At 39.6% G+C, this 19,479-nt stretch overlaps 1 protein-coding gene across 10 annotated transcripts in view; it reads left to right on the top strand.

Moving 5' to 3' along the window:
• The window catches only part of ST7 (suppression of tumorigenicity 7), a 250,044-nt gene that overhangs the window by 120,262 nt on the left and 110,303 nt on the right, over window positions 1-19,479 (top strand). For all 10 annotated transcript variants that reach the window (XR_012132173.1, XR_012132172.1, XR_012132174.1 and 7 more), the window contains exon 2: window positions 5,790-5,872. Coding sequence is in view for 7 of the 10 variants with exons in the window: in XM_037023506.2 (XP_036879401.1) it covers window positions 5,790-5,872 (83 nt within the window). In the remaining 3 variants the exon portion in view is untranslated. The remainder of the gene's footprint in view (window positions 1-5,789; window positions 5,873-19,479) is intronic.

Here is a 19,479-nt window from a genome sequence, read left to right as displayed (position 1 = left end):
CTCCTCCATTTTGAAGGTCTGAGAAAACAGTCTGATAGAAGGTTCCTGCAACACTGACATGCTCCTTAATGTACTTTCTATAGATGTGGGACTCTGCATTTTCTGTAACTAAATCAGTAATGTTGCTTTGTACGAAATGAACAGTTTGCTAGTCCACCTTGATGTCCGTGTCTCAGGGTCTAGAAGGTATTATGGCCTTGATTATTCATCCCTTACAATTAAAACATTTGTAAACCAGCATGTTTGGGTTGGGTTACAGCTTTGGCTTTAATGTAGTTTATGTCATAAGTCACAAGGGGACTTGAAGAAAACTAAGGAACAGGATTGCAGGTGGTTCGCATTTGGCCTGTGGCTGATTTGGTTGTTCCCATAGCATCTAGTTAGGCAGAGATCAGAGATTTAGAATCACGTGGTAGACTTCAGAGATTCAGCAATTTCTTTGCCTTCTAAAATGGCTGGGCTGCCTTCAAACTCACCCTCAAGTTTATTACCATCTCATGCAAGTAGAATCTGGTTAACTGGAGCTTCTACCCACTGGCTCTTCATTTGTTCTACAGGTATCTGTGTTTAGTGTAGGACAAATCACGGTGCAGGCAACTTATTTCTTGGGCTGTAGTCTGTACCTGAGTGCTAGGCATACAGAAGGTGCTCAGTAAATGCTGGTGTGACTGCTGCTACTGTTATTATTTACATGTTCAGTGCAGCCTCCTCTGCTTCCTATAGCCATAGTAATATAGAATGCAAAATCACAAATGAGAGAGTAACATAAACATAAATAACAATAATGATACATATTCTTTGATGAGGTCTGCTGTGTTAGGCACTACATTTACACTATCACATTTAGTCCTCACAACAACACTGTGAGACACATATTCTTACTCTTATTTTATAGACAGTGAAACAGCCTGAAAAGTATAGACTTTCACCTGTGTTGAGATAAATGTTACTTTTATTTATTGCTTAGAAAAGTAAACCAGAATTCCCTATCCCTTAAGTATTCTTTCTGTTGGTGGCATTGTGCATCTACTCATTTTACATCTACTTATCCACTCCTGTGTAAAATTGTATGAGAAAAGTCCTCCATAAATAATTTTGGAGAACATCAAACAATGGTTAACACCCTCAAGATTTAGAAATGCAATTGGAATCTGTCTCATCTGAGAATAGCCATTCACTACTAGTCAGTCAGTTTTCAATGTGTTTGTATAGCAGGTGCTTTAGGACTTTGACATGTCTAACAGTAATTATCCGCTAGTGCCTCAACATGCATATGTAACTCCACGGCACCTGCCTGGCCTTTCCCTTTCCTTCCCTGGAAGACACTGTCAGGCCTGGGACCACAGTTCTCTTCATGCAGTGTTCCACAGCCCTACCTCTCACTGGCCCCGTGCGTCTGCAGCAACAGGTGCTTCACCAGGATAACTCCTGATTGAGGCTACAAGCCTCAGATGGGACGCCTTTTCCTGACAGAAACTTTCCTGGATTTCCTAATCCCTGTGCGTGCCCTGTGTCCTCATACCTCCCTCAGGGGTCCTCCTTGATGCTTGCCTGTGCACTGTCTCCCTCACCCTAAGGACTGAGTCCCTGGGGGCTGGAAGAGTGTGCCATTCGCCACTCTCTCCCCAGCATCTGGCCAGGGTAGGCACTCTGCCAGTAGGGCTGAAGTTACAAGGGAACACACATTGCTTCTGGGCCTCAGAGAAGCCCTGGAGGCTGTGGGACTTTCCCAGGGCCACCACACCATTGTCAATTTCATATACAGAAACTAAGTCTTCTAACCCTGGTCTCTTTCCCAGGCATAATACTTTTACATAAAATCTTTTCAACTTTTTCCCCATCCAACCTAAATTAACGTAGTTTCTTTAACTTTTCTATCTTAGGGCTTTTTTTTTTCATAACCTTTTCAGTGATTGCTGATGTTTTTTTTTACAACTTTTCAGGTTTTTCTATTTCACATGCCCTGTTTTAGCACGGCATTAAGAGGGACACAGGACAGAGAAGACCAATATTTTTTAGTGTTTTAGACTTTATCACGCTGCTTATTCAGTTCTGTTTAGTCAGTATCTCCAAGTCTTTGATACTGCCTTAGCCTCTGCATTCCAGGGCTTCTCTGTGTGGAATATATCTACGGAGACAAAGGGACAGGACTATGTACTCACTCTGTTTTACAGAGGTCTTTTCCAGGAGTGTGATTTGCGGGGTGGTGTTTGTGCTCTGAAGAATATGGGGAAGGCTGTTATTGTCATAACAGCCAGAAACATGGCTGACTTCTCACAGATGTGGCTTCGCAGGGCCATTGCACATGATTGCTGAGTAAGTCCTCTCATAGTCTAGTTCCTGCTCGCAGGAGTGATTCTTCACTCCCCACAGTTGACCTGTTGTAGTATCTTCTTATCTGCATTTGATTTTCAGTCCTTCTACTTAGTTTCTTCTCAGGCAATGCTTAATTCCTTCCCATTTGCTCTTTTACTTTATGAGAAGACTGTGCCAAGTTCAAGTTCAGCATCTTCAGAATGCTCCATCATGAAGTCCGAGCTGCCTTGAATAACTGATGACCTATTATTTGAGCAGTGACCTGTTAGGAGTGCTCAGCTGGATCAAATGAAAAGCCTTCTGGTTTATTAAGTTTTTGTCTCTGGGTTGAAGTAGGACCTTAGTGAAATTTTATGTATTTATTCTCCACAAATTTAGATTAATCTTTGCCTGTTCGTTTTTAAGTTTTTTGCCTATTCCCAGCAGGTATGGAGGGCATGGTGATGTGTCTGTAGATTTGAGGAAAATCCAGTTTTTGTTTCAAAGCTCATACCCCACAGGTTCTAGTCCCATTTTTAGGTACTTTATCAAACCCTCATATGTTTCAAAAGTAGTCACTTGCAGCCCTGATGAAACCAGTCAGTATATACCTTGATTTTAAGGCAGTCCAGCCTGCAGTGTGCCGCCCTCCTAATTTAATGGTGGGATCTTTAGATTCTCTAGATTCTCTAGATTCTTTAGATCTCTAGATTCTCCCCTCAGGGTGGCTTCCTGCCTTTCTACTTGGGGCTGTACACCCTGATGGTAAGATCATAGTGGATTTATCTTTAAAGGTCAGCAGTGAAAATAAGTATAGTATTAAGAATATCTATCCTTTAGTATCATTTAATTTAAAAGTTCCTCTCCTTTTCTAATTAAGGGCTACTATTTTCCTTTTGCAATTTTGTTCCTAAATGCTTTTCAGAAATAGCCCTACTTGCACCCTGTGATGCCCTGAGCCTGGTTTGGGGCCAGGATGACTGGTGTTCAGGTCTCTGCCCAGCCTCCAGCTGTGAAATAGATGAATAACAATATTCACCTCATGGAGTTGAAGTGAGAATTAAATTCTCTAATATGTTAAGTGCTTTGTTATAAACTTTAAATGCAAGTACTTTGTTGAAATTTATGCCCAGAGTTGCCAAATGCCACGTCTTCATGATTTTAGCCAGAATATCCAGGAAGACTGTAAGATTAATGGGTTGTTAGATGAGCACCCCCCACTCTCTAAATGTTTGTTTCTGCTTCTCTTGTTCTCTATTTGTGTCTCCATTTCTTTCCCAACTGTAGGAGCTTTCAATAACTGCATGTAATAGACAAGTATGTTTTAATTATTAATTACTGTTGTGATATAATCTTAATTAAATAAAACAAATGGCTAGGATTTTTTATGTCTTTAAATTTTTTTCCACTTATCAATTAGCTCTTGAGTCTTTTGCCACCAGTGGATCAGTGATTTTCAGGAGACTGTCTTTCCCCTCCATGGCTTTATGTTTTTATTGCTGGGGAGTTAACAGCAGGGCTACTAAAGCACTTCCAGTTCAAGAAAATCTTTTCTTCTTTCTTTAACAAATAAGTTTCATTGACTTCTATGCTCACTTTGTCCCCAGAAACTTACTTAAAGTATATGGTGCAGATGTGACTATAAAATAATAAAGTTAGTACTCTGTTATGGTGACTTGAAAAAAGAATCATGGTGGATGTGGATCATTCATAGTGTGAGGAGGGGCATTTTGATCATTTTGGGCACCTCAGAATCAGACTGTAATTTACAATCTCTTGGTTTGTTTGATTTTTTTTTCCTTTTTTAAAAATCTGCCTCCGTCCACTGACTTGGGTGAGAAATGACAAATCACTTTGGTTCTGGTTTTCCAATGGCCAAGCAAAGCCATCCTCCGCTCAGCTGAGTCTCCTCTTGCCTCTGGCCTGGGCTTGACTGCTCCCTGGAGAAGGCCAGCGAGGCCAGTCATGACTACTGACTGAGCACAGTGTGTGAGTCCAGACTCCTGTGGACTTACAGATGACGGACCGTAAGTCAAACTGATTCACTTAAGGGTGGGTGTGAGGGGAGGAGAGCCCACTGAGAGGATGTCTGGTAGCCACGAAGGATGACATCAGTGGACCCTTCCACACCCGGATCTTTGTGAAGCGTCGGTCCATACATAGCTCAGGCCCCTTCCTTCAATGTGGCAGTTGCTTGGAAAGGCTGTGCTCTTTCTTTAGTGCTTCAAAACAAGCCCCTTCCTCTCCTCACATGGCACGTCTGTCCCACCTCCTGCTGGTGCTTCTCCTGGACACCTTCCCTGACCCCCAGCCCAAGGAGCATCCCTTTTATATGCTTTCCTAAAATCCTATGCACAAGACTTGTCTATGCACATCAGACTTTATGGTGATTGGTTGTTTACTTGCCTGCTTCCCAGCTAGACTGTGGCCTTTTAGAGGGTGAGAATTGTGTTTGATTAATGCTTCTATTCTTTGTCCATGATCTCATTCATAAACAGAGAGAAGTATTTGTTGAATGAGTGAACGTGGGATCTCATTCATCATCTCTGTTCATGTTGGTGACTTTGCTTTCTGGGCTGCACACAGGATAAATGCCAAAGCTTTTTCCCCAATGTTGTCAAAGTCCTCTGTCACATGTCCTTCATTCTAAAACTAGACTGAATGTGGTCCCCTTCCACAAACAAATTCAATAAAGAAATGTGAATATGTGTGCAAAAAGCCCTTTGGGACAGTTGTTATTTGGGTAATAAAGTTTTGTGCAGTATCTAGTTGTAAGTGATAAAGACTTAAAATATGTTTATAAAATGTGTAAGTGAACCTTACTTATTGGGCAACCAGATCAACTATATAGTTGATATGAGCAGAGTGGCAGGAGCTGGTCAGGAAAGTGCAGACAGCACATTCATTTTTAGTGGTTTATTTTTCATCTTTTTTTTTTTTTCATTGAATCCAATTGTTTGATGAGAAGTCAATTGACCTTTTAAGCTGAAAAGACTTTTACTAATATATGCTAACTTTTGTCTGTTTGTCCTTCCTTCTAGAGAATAACCATAGTATTACTTTAGTAACTGTTTAGTTACCTTTCATTTGTTCTAAGGTTGAAATATTGCTTATTGTTTCACCAAGGACTCTGATGTTTGGGTACCATATAACATATAAGGGCATTTTCTCTTTCTGACTGACAGCTTAGTAACCAGCTTTGATTAGATTCCTCAGTGGTTACAAGTCCATGAAAACCATTCACAACAGTAGTTTTGGGAGGCAGAAACTAGAAAGCTGTTGTATTATCTTGTATGTAGCTTTTTCCTTTTAGGATATATAACTTGATATCTAGTATCCTGAGCTTCTGTAATGTTATACCATTTTAATGGTTCTAAGGATTCTTAGAAACAAATGATTTTACCAGAAAGAAAAAAATGGAACAGTCATTTTTACTGGCATACTCATGCATTTCTTATTCTCCCTTTTTCTCTCTCTCTCTTTTTTTCTTCCAGTGAGCATGTTTTTGAACACATTAACACCGAAGTTCTACGTGGCCCTGACAGGCACATCCTCACTAATATCAGGGCTTATTTTGGTAAGTGATGGAATCCTCTCTATTTAAAAACATGCTGATTACTGACATATATGCTAGTATATGTACAGGAAAAAGTTCTGGAAGAATATACACAGCAGCTTACAGAGATTATTTTGCATGTGTGCATATGTTGGGTAGTTAGACTTACAGAGGCCCTTCACAACCCAGTTTACATGTTTCTAAAATATTTGAAAAAAATCTTTTTAATAATCACATACTACTTTTGTTAAAGGGGAAAACCAAAATGTAAATAAAATGGAAAATAAAGGAAGACACAATTCAGTGTCAAATTATAGTTTCTAAGACACTATAAAATATGTGTGACTCAGTTCAACTAAAAATGTTTCTCATCACTCTTTTCAAATTAGATATAATCAAAATTAGTAGAAATAGAGCTCAGTTTCTTTAAATGTATTGACATGATTGTAATAATTTTAAGCATATCCCCCCTTCATATTTTTTCTCAAAATTTACATTTCCTTATTTCTTCCTTTAAAAAATACCAAGTAGGCAAAAGCAACGTAATAATCATCCCTATGGCTCCATTACCTTGTGCTCTAAATAGTTATAGAAATGATAAATTATACACCTGAAATAGTTTTTTTTTAATTTAAGTGATCTTAAATAGAGCCATCTATGCTCAGTAGAATCATGCTAATATATTAAGTGACCTTTAAGGAGAAAGAGATTTTAGAAAGCTTTTTTTCTTTTTTCTCCATATCACATAAAGCTGTGATTACTAATTTTTATAGAGACAGGGACAAAAAAGGTATTAAATAGTCAATGTTAAGTGATCAGTAAAAACACAAAACTTTTAAGGGAAAAGGGCACAGAAATGTGGAGCAAGAGCATAGAAGCACCTGCAAACATGGAGGATTTCAGAAGCATGAGTTTATAAGGAGCCAGAGTAAAAAGGCAGAGAAATATGTACAGGGCAGAAACCTGCGAACAGCTCAAAGGGATGCTGGTGGTGTGCAGAGCACATTTTTGTGGTCAGAGCACATCAGGTTAATTTTGCTCTGTTATATCACATGGCCTGCTGGACTCAAGGGAAGGAGATGTTTGAAGTTGGTATTACTGGACACAAATGTGAAGAACATCACCCAACATAACCATGTAATTGGAAATCCACATAGAAAGCCCAGTGCTGGCTGCGACACAAAGCCAAGGTGAGGGGAAGCATATTAAAGCTTCTCCTTAAAATGGCTTGAAGTGAGGTGTATGTAAGTGATTTGTACCCCATTGCCTCTTAAATGCAGAAGTGCATACTTCAGCTGTGTCTCTGAAGTCTTCCCTGTTTTGTAAGGACATGAAAAAAGTAAAGATGCTATAGAGAGTCATTCATACAGCCCTAAGGTAATTTGCCTAAGTTCATGCTGTTGGTTTGTGGCAAAGCCAGTCTAGCACCTATGTCTTCAGGTTCCTACCTTAATATTCTTAAAGCACTGAAGAAACAGAGCTTTGGAAATGATTTCACATATTGGATAAATTACTGAGAAGTATACTGAAAACAAGGTACTCTTTTAGTAAATCTATTTTTGTGGGGGAGGACGAGAAAGTATAAGTCTCCATCTAATAATTGTTATTTACATTAAAAAATTTTTTTATTAAGGTATTATTAATATATACTCTTATGAATGTTTCACATGAAAAAACAATGTGGTTACTACATTTACCCATATTATCAAGTCCCCACCCACACCCCAATGCAGTCACTGTCCATCAGTGTAGTAAGATGCCACAGATCCACTATGTGCCTTCTCTGTGCTACACTGTTCCCCCCGTGATCCCCCACACCATGTGTACTAAACATAGTACCCCTCAGTCCCCTTCTCCCTCCCTCCCCACCCACCCTCCCACACCTCTCCCCTTTAGTAACCACTAGTCCTTTCTTGGAGTCTGTGAGTCAGCTGCTGTTTTGTTCCTTCAATTTTGCTTCGTTGTTATACTCCACAAATGAGGGAAATCATTTGACACTTGTCTTTCTCTGCCTGGCTTATTTCACTGAGCGTAATATCCTGTAGCTCCATCCATGTTGTTGCAAATGGTAGGATTTGTTTCTTATGGCTGAATAGTATTCCATTGTGTATATATACCACATCTTTATCCATTCATCTACTGATGGTCACTTAGGTTGCTTCATTTACATTTAGAATAATATTTTAATATTTTATTTCTAAAATATCTTTGAAGTATTTTTTGATTGAACAAATAGGAAAAAAGTGAACTCTTTTTTATACAATTTCAATAGCAATTTTATACTGAAATCCGTAATTCACTCTGATGCAGAAAAATAGAATTTTGCACATTCCTCTCCCAGGGATGTTCACATAAAATATCCACCTCCATGGTGCCTTCTGAGTGCCAGGGACTGATCTAAGCATTTTCCATGCTAACTCATTTACTTGTCACAGCAATACCATGATGTTTGCTAGTGTTATTTCCATTTTACTTAGCATAAGCTGATGGGTAGAACAGACAAGTCAAGAACCTGCCACAGGTCACCTTGCTGGCAAATTGTAAAGCAGGATTGCAAGCCAGGCAGCCCTGGCTTCTGTCACTCATTTTACTGCCTCTCTGGTTAGGTTCTCAGCTGTTTTTCTAGCTTTCTGAACAGATGGCAGGTCCGAATTTTATTCTGGCAGTACCTTGGTATGGGTTCACTAGGCTATAAGCCAATTACGAGCATGTGGGTTATTTCCTTTCACTCTGGCAAGGGAGGCCGAACAGTCGTTTTAACTTCTGTCTCAGGGATGGTGGATGGTGAAGTCCCCTCAGCTTGCTTTTCTTGTCCTCCAAATCAAGAGTTTTCCCTGGATCATGAGCACCTTCGTAGATCCAGGCCTGCTTTAGAGATTGTTCATATTGATGTTGTCCAGCCTCTGGGAACTTAGCTTTGCCAGGCCTTGAAATGTACCCAGGGCTGAGGTTTCTAATCAGCTGCTCTTCTTTTCTGTAAGATGGCTTTCATGGAGAGCCAGTATTGAGGTAAAGGATCAGGTGCTTTGCAAATAGCTGTGTGCATTGAACTGCTGAGCAGTTCGTTTCCTGGTACCACAGAGACAATTACCTAACTATTCTCCCCTGAGCAATGTTAGGGGAGCCAGGCGGCAAATACTGAAAGTACAAGGTTGCCTCTGAGGAAATTGGTTCTTTGGGGACCTAAAGATTCTTATGCTAGAGACTGAAATTATCGTGCAATGTGACGTCTTAGAGGAGAAGTAAGCAAAAACAAAAACAATGGTATTTCCCTTGTGAAGAAAAAGTCAGTTAGCTGAACAAATACACATGGAAATAAAATGTGTTTGTCAAATGCTGCTTTCTTTTACGCTAATGTAAAAGATAAATGGGGACCAATCAGTGTGTATTTTACTAGATACCACTGCAAGATCTTAATTTCTCAAGTTGAAACCAGCAATGAGTTTGTGACACCACCTGCCTCTCACTCTTCTCTTTAGGTTCCTGTGTCCACATACAACCCAGGCAGCGCCCTCCCTTGCTTAACGTCAAGCTGCCCTCTGCTCACTTGACACAAGCCTTCTCATCTCAGTCCACAGGGGCTGCACCTGTTGGCACAGTCCAAAGCCACCTATTTAGTCTTTTATCTACTCTAACAAGGACATGCCAATCTGCTTGAAGCAGCCTCTGTGGGCAATATTTATCTCAATAGAGAAAATTTCTGGGTTTTGTTTTTGCTTTGGGGAGTGGTAAGGTGGATATGTGGAGAAAACGCTCCCCTTAATTTTCCCAAAATGTTGATAGAATGGAGAAAATGTATTGACATTTATTCGTAGATTCCTGTATCCTCATTAACATGTATATAGACATGATCCTACAGCTGTATTTTATATATATATGAAATAGATATAAGAAAAGGCATCCAGGGCATAATTGTAAAAAGTTAGAGTCAGAAACAAAAAAAAGAAGGAAATTAGAATAGTAAATAAAAGACTTAGTTCATGGATTAGATGTTAAAAATTTGTATGTTTGAGAAAATGGAGAAAGAGATGACATTAGGTAAAAATCAGTTGTAATAAAAAGCCCATTTAAAGAATCCCCACTCCGTGTGTTAGGTACTGTATTAGGCACTTTGCATATATTATTTCACTTAATTCTCATTGAAATTCTAAGTCGTAGATACAGCTGGTGGCTTTATGCTGCTGAATATGTACAGACATAAAGGTTAAATAATTTGGCCAAGGTTATATAACAGACAGATGGTGAGATTTGAATCCAGATCTTTCTATGTCCTCTATCCCCTCCTGTTCAAAAGTTAGGGGGTGGGACTGGACTATCGTCTTGGCTTTTTAAATTGTTTTTCATCCATCTGAAGAACTTTCTCTGCACTTGACATAGCACTTTAATTGATAGGCATATAGATCATGCAAAGGATGGTGATTCTGGAGCTAAGAGTAAAAAAGTAAATAAGTAAAACCCAGGGAAACTTGATTGGAAGAGCTCTTCGGGTATGGAAGCTGCATATAAATGTCAGGATATGTCAGTTATAAAACAGCTTGTCTTTTGTCTCTAGAATAAAGAATAGTAGAGATGCTGTAGGAGGCAGATGTCAGAGGGCCTGCAGACAAGGGGGGGAAGCTGAGGTTTCAGCTTTACTGGATTGCAGCTTCTAGGGGTCTCCAGAGAGGAGATAGATGCCTGTGAGTGCCTGACTATGGACATGAGTACTGAGTGGGTCCGATTGATGTTAGACATCGCACAGGTGAAGAAGGTGAACAAGCTAATGGTGGACAAAGAGACAAAACCATCCTTGTGGTTCTTTCAGAGTACATTTGAGCACAAATTGAGAGGCTTGAAAATCATGCAATTGATTGATCAAGGGCTGGGGAAGAAAACCTCAGAAGCTATCCAATTTAAACCAGTAAAAATCCTAGGACTAGTTAGCCAGAAGGCTAACAACTTGCCCAGGTCACCTCGCAGGGTAACGGTGGCATGAGTACTAGAATTTGAACATCCGCTGCTTTGCCGCAGCACCATCCTGCCTCTCAGAAGGTGAGGACTAGGCGAGTGGGAGGCAGCATGTCGAGCAGCTGATGTTTTTATTTTAACAGGTTCACAGAGATGGGTCAGGTAGATAAGGGAGGGGGTGTTAGAGAAAAAGAACAGATAAAAATAAGAAAAAAGAAGAGAAAAGAAAAGAAAGGCAGAGGAGGGAGGGGGGGCTACATCCTTCTCTGGAGTTGTTTTTTCTCTTTCTTGTTGGCCATGGTGGGATTTGGCCAGTCAGAACATGGACCAACACTTAACCACAATTTCTAATTATGCTTTACTTGTGTTTATTATCTCTGTCTGCTCTGTTATGGAAGTCTCACAAAGACTGGGGTTATATGTGTGGTTTTGTATATGAATATATAATGGCTGGGTAGACACTTAAAAAATATTTGTTGAATGCACAGAGATGCACTGAATGAATGAATTAACTGAGTGCATTAGAATTATCTGGAGATAATTCTAAAGTGATGGATTCTGAGCACTACCCTGGACCAACTGAATCAAAATCTCTCGGGGAAGGGCCTAAAGGAGAGCTCCCCACCCCAGTTTCAGCTGGCAGTGCTTGGGGCACATGGCACACGCTGGCTTCTCTCAGTGTCAGGGTCTCCATGACTTCACTCCAGGAGAGTGACCCTCCCCTCCAGGCCACAGTACAGTGGAAAATCTCATCCTATGAACATACAAATACTGAGGTGGAGATGGATCATTGGCTTTTGACCTTGAAGAGAACCTCCTTCTTCTGTCTTCTGTCTTTTCTTTTTTCTCTTTTTTTAATTGAAGTATAGTTGCCATAAATATTATACCAGTTTTAGTCTACAAGATAGTGATTTGACAGTTATGTACGTTGTGATATGCCCACCATGGTAAGTATATAGTTCTACCATCTGTTACCATGCAAATATAGTATTGACTATATTCCCTGTGCTGTACTTTTCTTTTTTTTTATATCATTAATGTACAATTACTTGAACATTATGGTTACTAGACTCCCCCTATTATTAAGTCCCCCCACATACCCCATTACAGTCACTGTCCATCAGTGTAGTAAGATGCTATAGAATCATTACTTGTTTTCTCTGTATATATTGCCTTTCCTGTGTTCCCCCCTGCTACATTATGTGTGCCAATTGTAATGCCCTGTTTTCCCCCTTATCCCTCCCTACCCACCCATCCTCCCCAGTCCCTTTCCCTTTGGTAACTGTTAGTCCATTCTTGGGTTCTGTGAATCTGCTGCCGTTTTGTTCCTTCAGTTTTTTCTTTGTTCTTATACTCCACATATGAGTAAAATCACTTGGTACTTGTCTTTCTCTGCCTGGCTTATTTCCCCTGTGCTGTACTTTTTATCTTCTTGCTTTTCTTAAAGGCTTGGTGGTAGGTAGCCAGGAAAGGGGGTGGAAGGGTGTGACTACTGGTTCTTCACACACCCTTCCCCCAACTGTTAGGGGAGTGGGTGACTGAGGAGGGCTGAGAAGCAGGAGGTCGGGACCCCTGCTGTCGCTCTTCAGTGCTCCTAAATAAAACATATGTGGGTCAAAAGTAAAAAAAAAAAAAAGTCTGTCATGAGGAATTGGGAAGGACTTTGAAAAGCATGGAGAAAAGGATCTACTTGCGAATTCTGACTGGAAACCAGAAAGGTTATGAATATTACTATAACTCATGCCAACTGCCTTGGTTTATCTCATGTAAGTCCCTTCTTGCCAAAAAATCATTTACTGTCAGCTATATTTCTTAAAACTTACAGCAGGTATCAATTTGGCAGTCTTTCCATTTGGGAGTAGGCAGCCCAAAAGTTTCACATTTCCTATTTAATCTCCACCAGTACTGAATCTATCCTTCTATAATATCGTCATCTACTTTAATCCTTAGGAAGCCTTAGCCAATTTCAGGATGTGACATCGTGGTTATTTCCTGTAGGTTTAAGGAAACTGGAGTGGAATTACTGAGGTGCTGCTATAAGGGAATCTTAAAGTATTTTTTAGTGTGATAGAGAGTGTAGCCAAGTCCTGATTCATGAAGAGATGCATTTTTTATATAGAACATGCATTTCAAGAAGAGGGGATATTACTGGCTAGGAAGAACCTAGGCATCTATAGGAAAGAGTCAGCTTTTAGGTCTACAGCACAGATTGAAAGGCCTTGCTTGTTAATCCTTTGCCAGATTTTTGTTCTTTCTCTGAAGGCAAAGATGAGACAGTTTTGCATCTTAGGCCAGCTACAAACCTGGATTTCTACCTGCAGCCTCAGTGCTTCCTGGTCAAATGTTAAAGGAGGTCACTAGGCATTGGTAAATGGGTCTTTGTTTTAAATATGCTCTAAGTCCTGTGAATAGCTATGGCCCTTCTGTCCTGTAAGGTATAGATCTAAACCACTTCACTGACCCTAATGTTCTCAATTCCAACCCCACCTACCTTATTTTTTAAAAAATAAATCTTACCAGCATCTCCACTGAGCTCAGTAACACCCACTTTTTAGCCCTTGTTGCCTACTTTATTTCAATTGAAATAGTTGACATACAATATTATATTGATTTCAGGTATACAACATAGTGACTCAACAATTACATACATCACTAGATGTTCACCATGATAAATGTAGTTACCATCTATCACTATCCCAAGATATTACAATAGTATGGGCTATATTCCTTATACTGTACTTCTATCTCTGTGACTAATTTATTTTATTTTTGAAGTTTGTACCTCTTTATCTCCTTCACCTATTTCATCCATCCCTCTCCCACCAATGGTAACCTACAGTCCATTGTCTGTGTTTATTTTTTTTTTTGTTTCGCTTTTTGTATATTTTGTTTTTTAGATTCCACATTTAAATGAAATCATATGATATTTGTCTTTCTCTGTCTGACTTTGGTTAATGTAACACCTTCTAGGTCCATCCATGTTGTTGCAAATGGCAGAGTTGCATTCTTTATGGCTGGGTAATATTCTATTTCATATATGTACCACATCTTCTTTATCCATTCATTTATCAGTGGACATTTAGGTTGCTTCCATATCTTGGCTCATATCACATCCTACTTTCCCAAATAAAATGTATCCAGAGGGATTAAAGATGGCGGCGTGAGAGGTGAGAAAGAGGCTTCCTCTTAAAACCAAATATAATATGAAAATATAATTAATACAACTAATCCTGAAAGAGCAACATGAAAGAGGACTGTGCCAGACTGCATACACCTGGAGAAAAGAGCAGACCTCATGGAACAGGGTAACATAACAATGCTGTGGCCCAGCAGCACCCAAGCCCTTCCCCCACCCCAGCTCACCCACGGGAAGAGAAACAGAGCAGAGAGGGAGTGGAGGCCTGGGACTGATGAATACCTAACTCCAGAGATCTGCTCTGGGAGCACAAACCTACATTTCATGGTGCTTTCATGATACTCTCGTGATTAAGGGATTGGAAAGCTAAGACAGGCAGAATTCGTGGAGAGACTGAGATTCCAGCCACTTTTGGAAAGCAGGGATCCATATCCAGCTGCACTGGGACAAAAGAGAGGTGGGCAGTCTGAGAGACTTCCTAACAAGGAAGCCCTTAGCAAGAGGGCTGCTAAAGGGACAAGGATTGCACAGAGCTTACTGCTCAGGAGAAAGGACAGGTGGACAAAATTGTCTGGGTGCACTCTGTCCAGCAGGTTGGGAGCTTTCACGATGTCCAGGTGCTCCAGCTCCCTGGCTGCCTACACAGCTCCAAGGACCCCTTCCGTGATAGGCAGCCTACTGCGCCTTTCTCCCAGGCAGCCCCACCTGGCTCACAAACTGGCAAACCCTACCTGGTGTTAGGCCAGCCAGAAGGAAGATCTGTCTAGAGCAACTACAAACACAAAGCACAGAGGCTTATACCTGTGTGCTCAGCCCACTGGTTCAGGCAGTGGAGACAGGCATACCAGCCAGAAAGCAGGAAACAGCTCTTTCCTCCCCCCAGGCACCAATACCACTCCCCTGTGACCCCCAACATTGCTTCAGGGGCTGAGCAGCTCCAGAGAGTAGAGCTTCTGGGCACTAGCGGGCGCCATATACAAATATGAAACACCAAAGGAACCTGGTTCAAAGTAAAATTAATATAACTCCTGAGAAAGATGACATGAACCTCATGACTCTTCCTGAAAGGGAGTTCAAAATTAGAATCATTAACATGCTCAAGGAGGTACGGAAAGATATTCAAGAACTCAGGAATGATTTCTGGTTGGAGATCCAATCATTGAAGAGCACAATGGAGGGCATTAAAAGCAGATTAGATACGGTGGAGGAGAGGATACGTGAAATAGAAACTAGAGAAGAGGAATACAAAGAAGCTGAGGCACAGAGAGAAAAAAGGATCTCTAAGAATTAAAGAATATTGAGAGAACAGTGTGACCAATCCAAACAGAGCAATATTCGCATTATAAGGGTACCAGAAGAAGAAGAGAGAGAGAAAGGGATAGAAAATGTCTTTGAGGAGGTAATTGCTGAAAAATTCCCCTATCTGGGGAAGGAGATAGTATCTCTCAGGCCCTGGAGATCCACAGATCTCCCAATGCAACGGATCCAAGGAAGACAACACCAAGGCATACAGTAATTAAAATGGCAAAGATCAAGGATAAGGACAGACTATTAAAAGCAGCCAGAGGCAGAAATAAGATCACATACAAAGGAAAGCCCATCAGGCTAACATCAGAGTTCTCAGCGGAAACCTTACAGGCCAGAAGGGAGTGGCATGATGTATTTAATGCAATGAAGCAGAAGGGCCTGGAACAAAGATTACTTTATGCTGCAAGAATATCATTTAAATTTGAAGGAGGGATTAAAAAATTTCCAGATAAGCAAAAGCTGAGAGAATTTACCTCCCATAAACCATCTCTACAGTCTATTTTGGAGGGACTGCTATAGATGGAAGTGTTGCTAAGGTTCAATAGCTGTCACCAGAGGTAATAAAACCACAGTAAAGAAAGTAGAACAGCTAATTACTAAGCAAATGGAAAATAAATTAACTATCCCCAAAGTCAATCAGGGGATAAACAAAGAGTACAGAATCTGATACCTAATATATAAAGAATGGAGGAAGAAGAATAAGGAGGAGAAAAAGAAAAGAACCTTTAGATTGTGTTTGTAATAGCATGTTAAGTGAGTTAAGGTAGACTCTTAGATGGTAAGGAAGTTAACTTTGAACCTTTGGTAACCACGAATATCTAAAGTCAGCAGTGGCAATAAGTACATACCTATCGATAATCACTCTAAATGTAAATGGACTGAATGCACCAATCAAAAGACATAGAGCAACTGAATGGATAAAAAACTAAGACCATCTACATGCTGCCTACAGAGGCTTACTTTAAACCCAAAGACATACATAGACTAAAAGTGAAGGGATGGAAAAAGATATTTCCTGCAACTAATAGAAAAAAGCAGGAGTTGCAGTACTTTTATCAGACAAAATAGACTTCAAAACAAAGAAAGTCACAAGAGACAAAGAAGGGCATTACATAAGGATAAAGGGGTCAATCCAACAGGAAGATATAACCATTATAAATATCTTGCTCCCAACACAGGAGCACCTACATATGTGAAACAAATACTAACTGAATTAAAAGGTGAAATAGAATGCAATGCATTCATTCTAGGAGACTTCAACACTCCACTCACTCTGAAGGATGGATCAACCATACAGAAAATAAGTAAGGACGCAGAGGCACTGAACAACACTTTAGAACAGATGGACCTAACAAACATCTACAGAACTCTATGCCCAAAAGCAACAGAATACACATTCTTCTCAAGTGCACATGGGACATTTTCAAGAATAGATCATATACTAGGCCACAAAGAGAGCCTCAGTAATTTCAAAAAGATTGAAATTGTACCAACCAGTTTCTCAGACTGCAAAGGTATGAAACTAGAAACAAATTAAGCAAAGTAACTGAAAAATCCCACAAACACATGGAGGCTTCACAGCATGCTCCTAAGTAACCATTGGATCAATGACCAAATAAAACAGAGATCAAGCAATATATGGAGACAAATGACAACAATAATTCAACACCACATAATCTGTGGGATGCAGCCAAGGCCATGCTAAGAGGAAAGTATATTGCAATACAGGCCTACCTCAGGAAAGAAGAACAATTCATTATAAGCAGTCTAAACTCACAATTAATGAAACTAGAAAAAGAAGAACAAATGAGGCCCAAAGTAGTAGAAAGAGGGACATAATGAAGATTAGAGCAGAAATAAATAAAATTGAGAAGAATAAAAACAATAGAAAGAATCAATGAAAGCAAGAGCTGGTTCTTTGAGAAAATAAACAAAATAGATAAACCCCTAGCCAGACTTATCAAGAAAAAGAGTCTACATACATAAACAGAATCAGAAATGAGAAAGGAAAAATTACTACAGACACCACAGAAATACAAAGAATTATTAGAGAATACTTTGAAAATTATATGCTAGCAAACTGGATAACCTAGAAGAAATGGACAACGTTCTAGAAAAATACAACCTTCCAAGGCTGACCAAGGAAGAAACAGAAATCTGAACAGACCAATTACCAGCAATGACATTGAACTGGTAATCAAAAACCTACCTAAGAACAAAACTCTTGGACCAGATGGCTTCTCTGCTGAATTTTATCAAACATTTAGTGAAGACCTAATACCCATCCTCTTTAAAGTTTTCCAAAGAGTAGAAGAAGAGGGAATACTTCCAAACCCATTATGTGAGGCCAACATCCCTCTAATACCAAAACTAGGCAAAGACACCACAGAAAAAGAAAATTACAGACCAATATTCGTGATGAACATAGAAGCAAAAATACTCAACAAAATATTAGCAAGCCAAATTCAAAAATACATCAAAAAGATCATCCATCATGATCAAGTAGGATTTATTCCAGGGATGCAAGGATGGTATAACATTTGAAAACCCATCATCATCATCCACCACATCAACAAAAAGAATGACAAAAACCACATGATCATCTCCATAGATGCTGAAAAAGCATTTGACAAAATTCAACATCCATTCATGATAAAAACTTTCAACAAAATGGGTATAGAGGGCAAGTACCTCAATAATAAAGGCCACATATGACAAACCCACAGCCAACACCGTACTTAACATGAGAAGCTGAAAGCTTTTCCTTTAAGATCAGGAACAAGACAAGGATGCCCACTTTCCCCAGTTCTATTCAATATAGTAGTGGAGGTCCTAGCCATGGCAATCAGACAACACAAAGAAATAAAAGGCATCCAAATTGGCAAGGAAGAAGTTAAACTGTCCCTGTTTGCAGATGACATGATATTGTACATAAAAAACCCTAAAGAATCCACTCCAAAACTACTAGATCTAATATCTGAATTCAGCAAAGTTGCAGGATACAAAATTAATACACAGAAATCTGTGGCATTCCTATACACTAACAATGAACTAGCAGAGAGAGAAATCAGGAAAACAATTCCATTCACAATTGCATCAAAAAGAATAAAATACCTAGGAATAAACCAAACCAAGGACGTGAAAGACCTATACTCTGAAAACTACAAGGCACTCATGAGAGAAATTAAAGAAGATACCAATAAATGGAAACATATCCCGTGCTCATGGATAGGAAGAATTAATATTGTCAAAATGGCCATCCTGCCTAAAACAATCTACACATTCAATGCAATCCCTATCAAAATACCAACAGCATTCTTCAGTAAACTAGAGGAAGTCATTCTAAAATTCATATGGAACCACAAAAGACTTCGAATAGCCAAAGCAGTTCTGAGAATGAAGAATAAAGCTGGGGGGATTATGCTCCCCAACTTTAAGCTCTACTACAAAGCCACAGTAATCAAGACAATTTGGTACTGGCACAAGATCTGACCCATAGACCAATGTAACAGACTGGAGAGCCCTGATATAAACCCAACCATATATGGTCGATTAATATATGATAAAGGATCCATGGACATACAATGGGGAAATGACTGCCTCTTCAACAGCTGGTGTTGGCAAAACTGGACAGCTACATGTAAGAGAATGAAACTGGATTATTGTTTAACCCCATGCACAAAAGTAAACTTGAAATGGATTAAAGAATTGAATGTAAGTCATGAAGCCATAAAACTCTTAGAAGACAACATAGGCAAACATCTCCTGAATATAAGCATGAGCAACTTCTTTCTGAAAGCAGCTTCTTAAGCAAGGGAAACAAAAACAAAAATGAACTCATGGGACTACATCAAACTAAAAAGTTTCTGTAGGCAAAAGACACCACCAACAGAAAAAAAAAGGCATCCTACAGTATGGGAGAATATATTTGTAAATGACATATCCGACAAGGGGGTAACATCCAAAATATATAAAGAACTTACATACCTCAATACCCAAAAATCAAATAACCTGATTAACAAATGGGCAGAGGATATGAAGAGACAGTTCTCCAAAGAAGAATTTCAGATGGCCAACAGACATGTGAAAAGATGCTCCACATCACTAATCATCAGGGAAATGCAAATTAAAACTACAATGAGATATCATCTCACACCAGTAAGGATGGACAGCATCAAAAAGACTAAGAACAACAAATGCCGGCGAGGATGCGGAGAAAGGGGAACCCTCCTACACT

Source organism: Manis javanica, chromosome 6, assembly GCF_040802235.1.
Source record: "Manis javanica isolate MJ-LG chromosome 6, MJ_LKY, whole genome shotgun sequence".
Lineage (NCBI taxonomy): Eukaryota > Metazoa > Chordata > Mammalia > Pholidota > Manidae > Manis > Manis javanica.
This window is presented reverse-complemented; position numbering and strand designations above follow the sequence as displayed.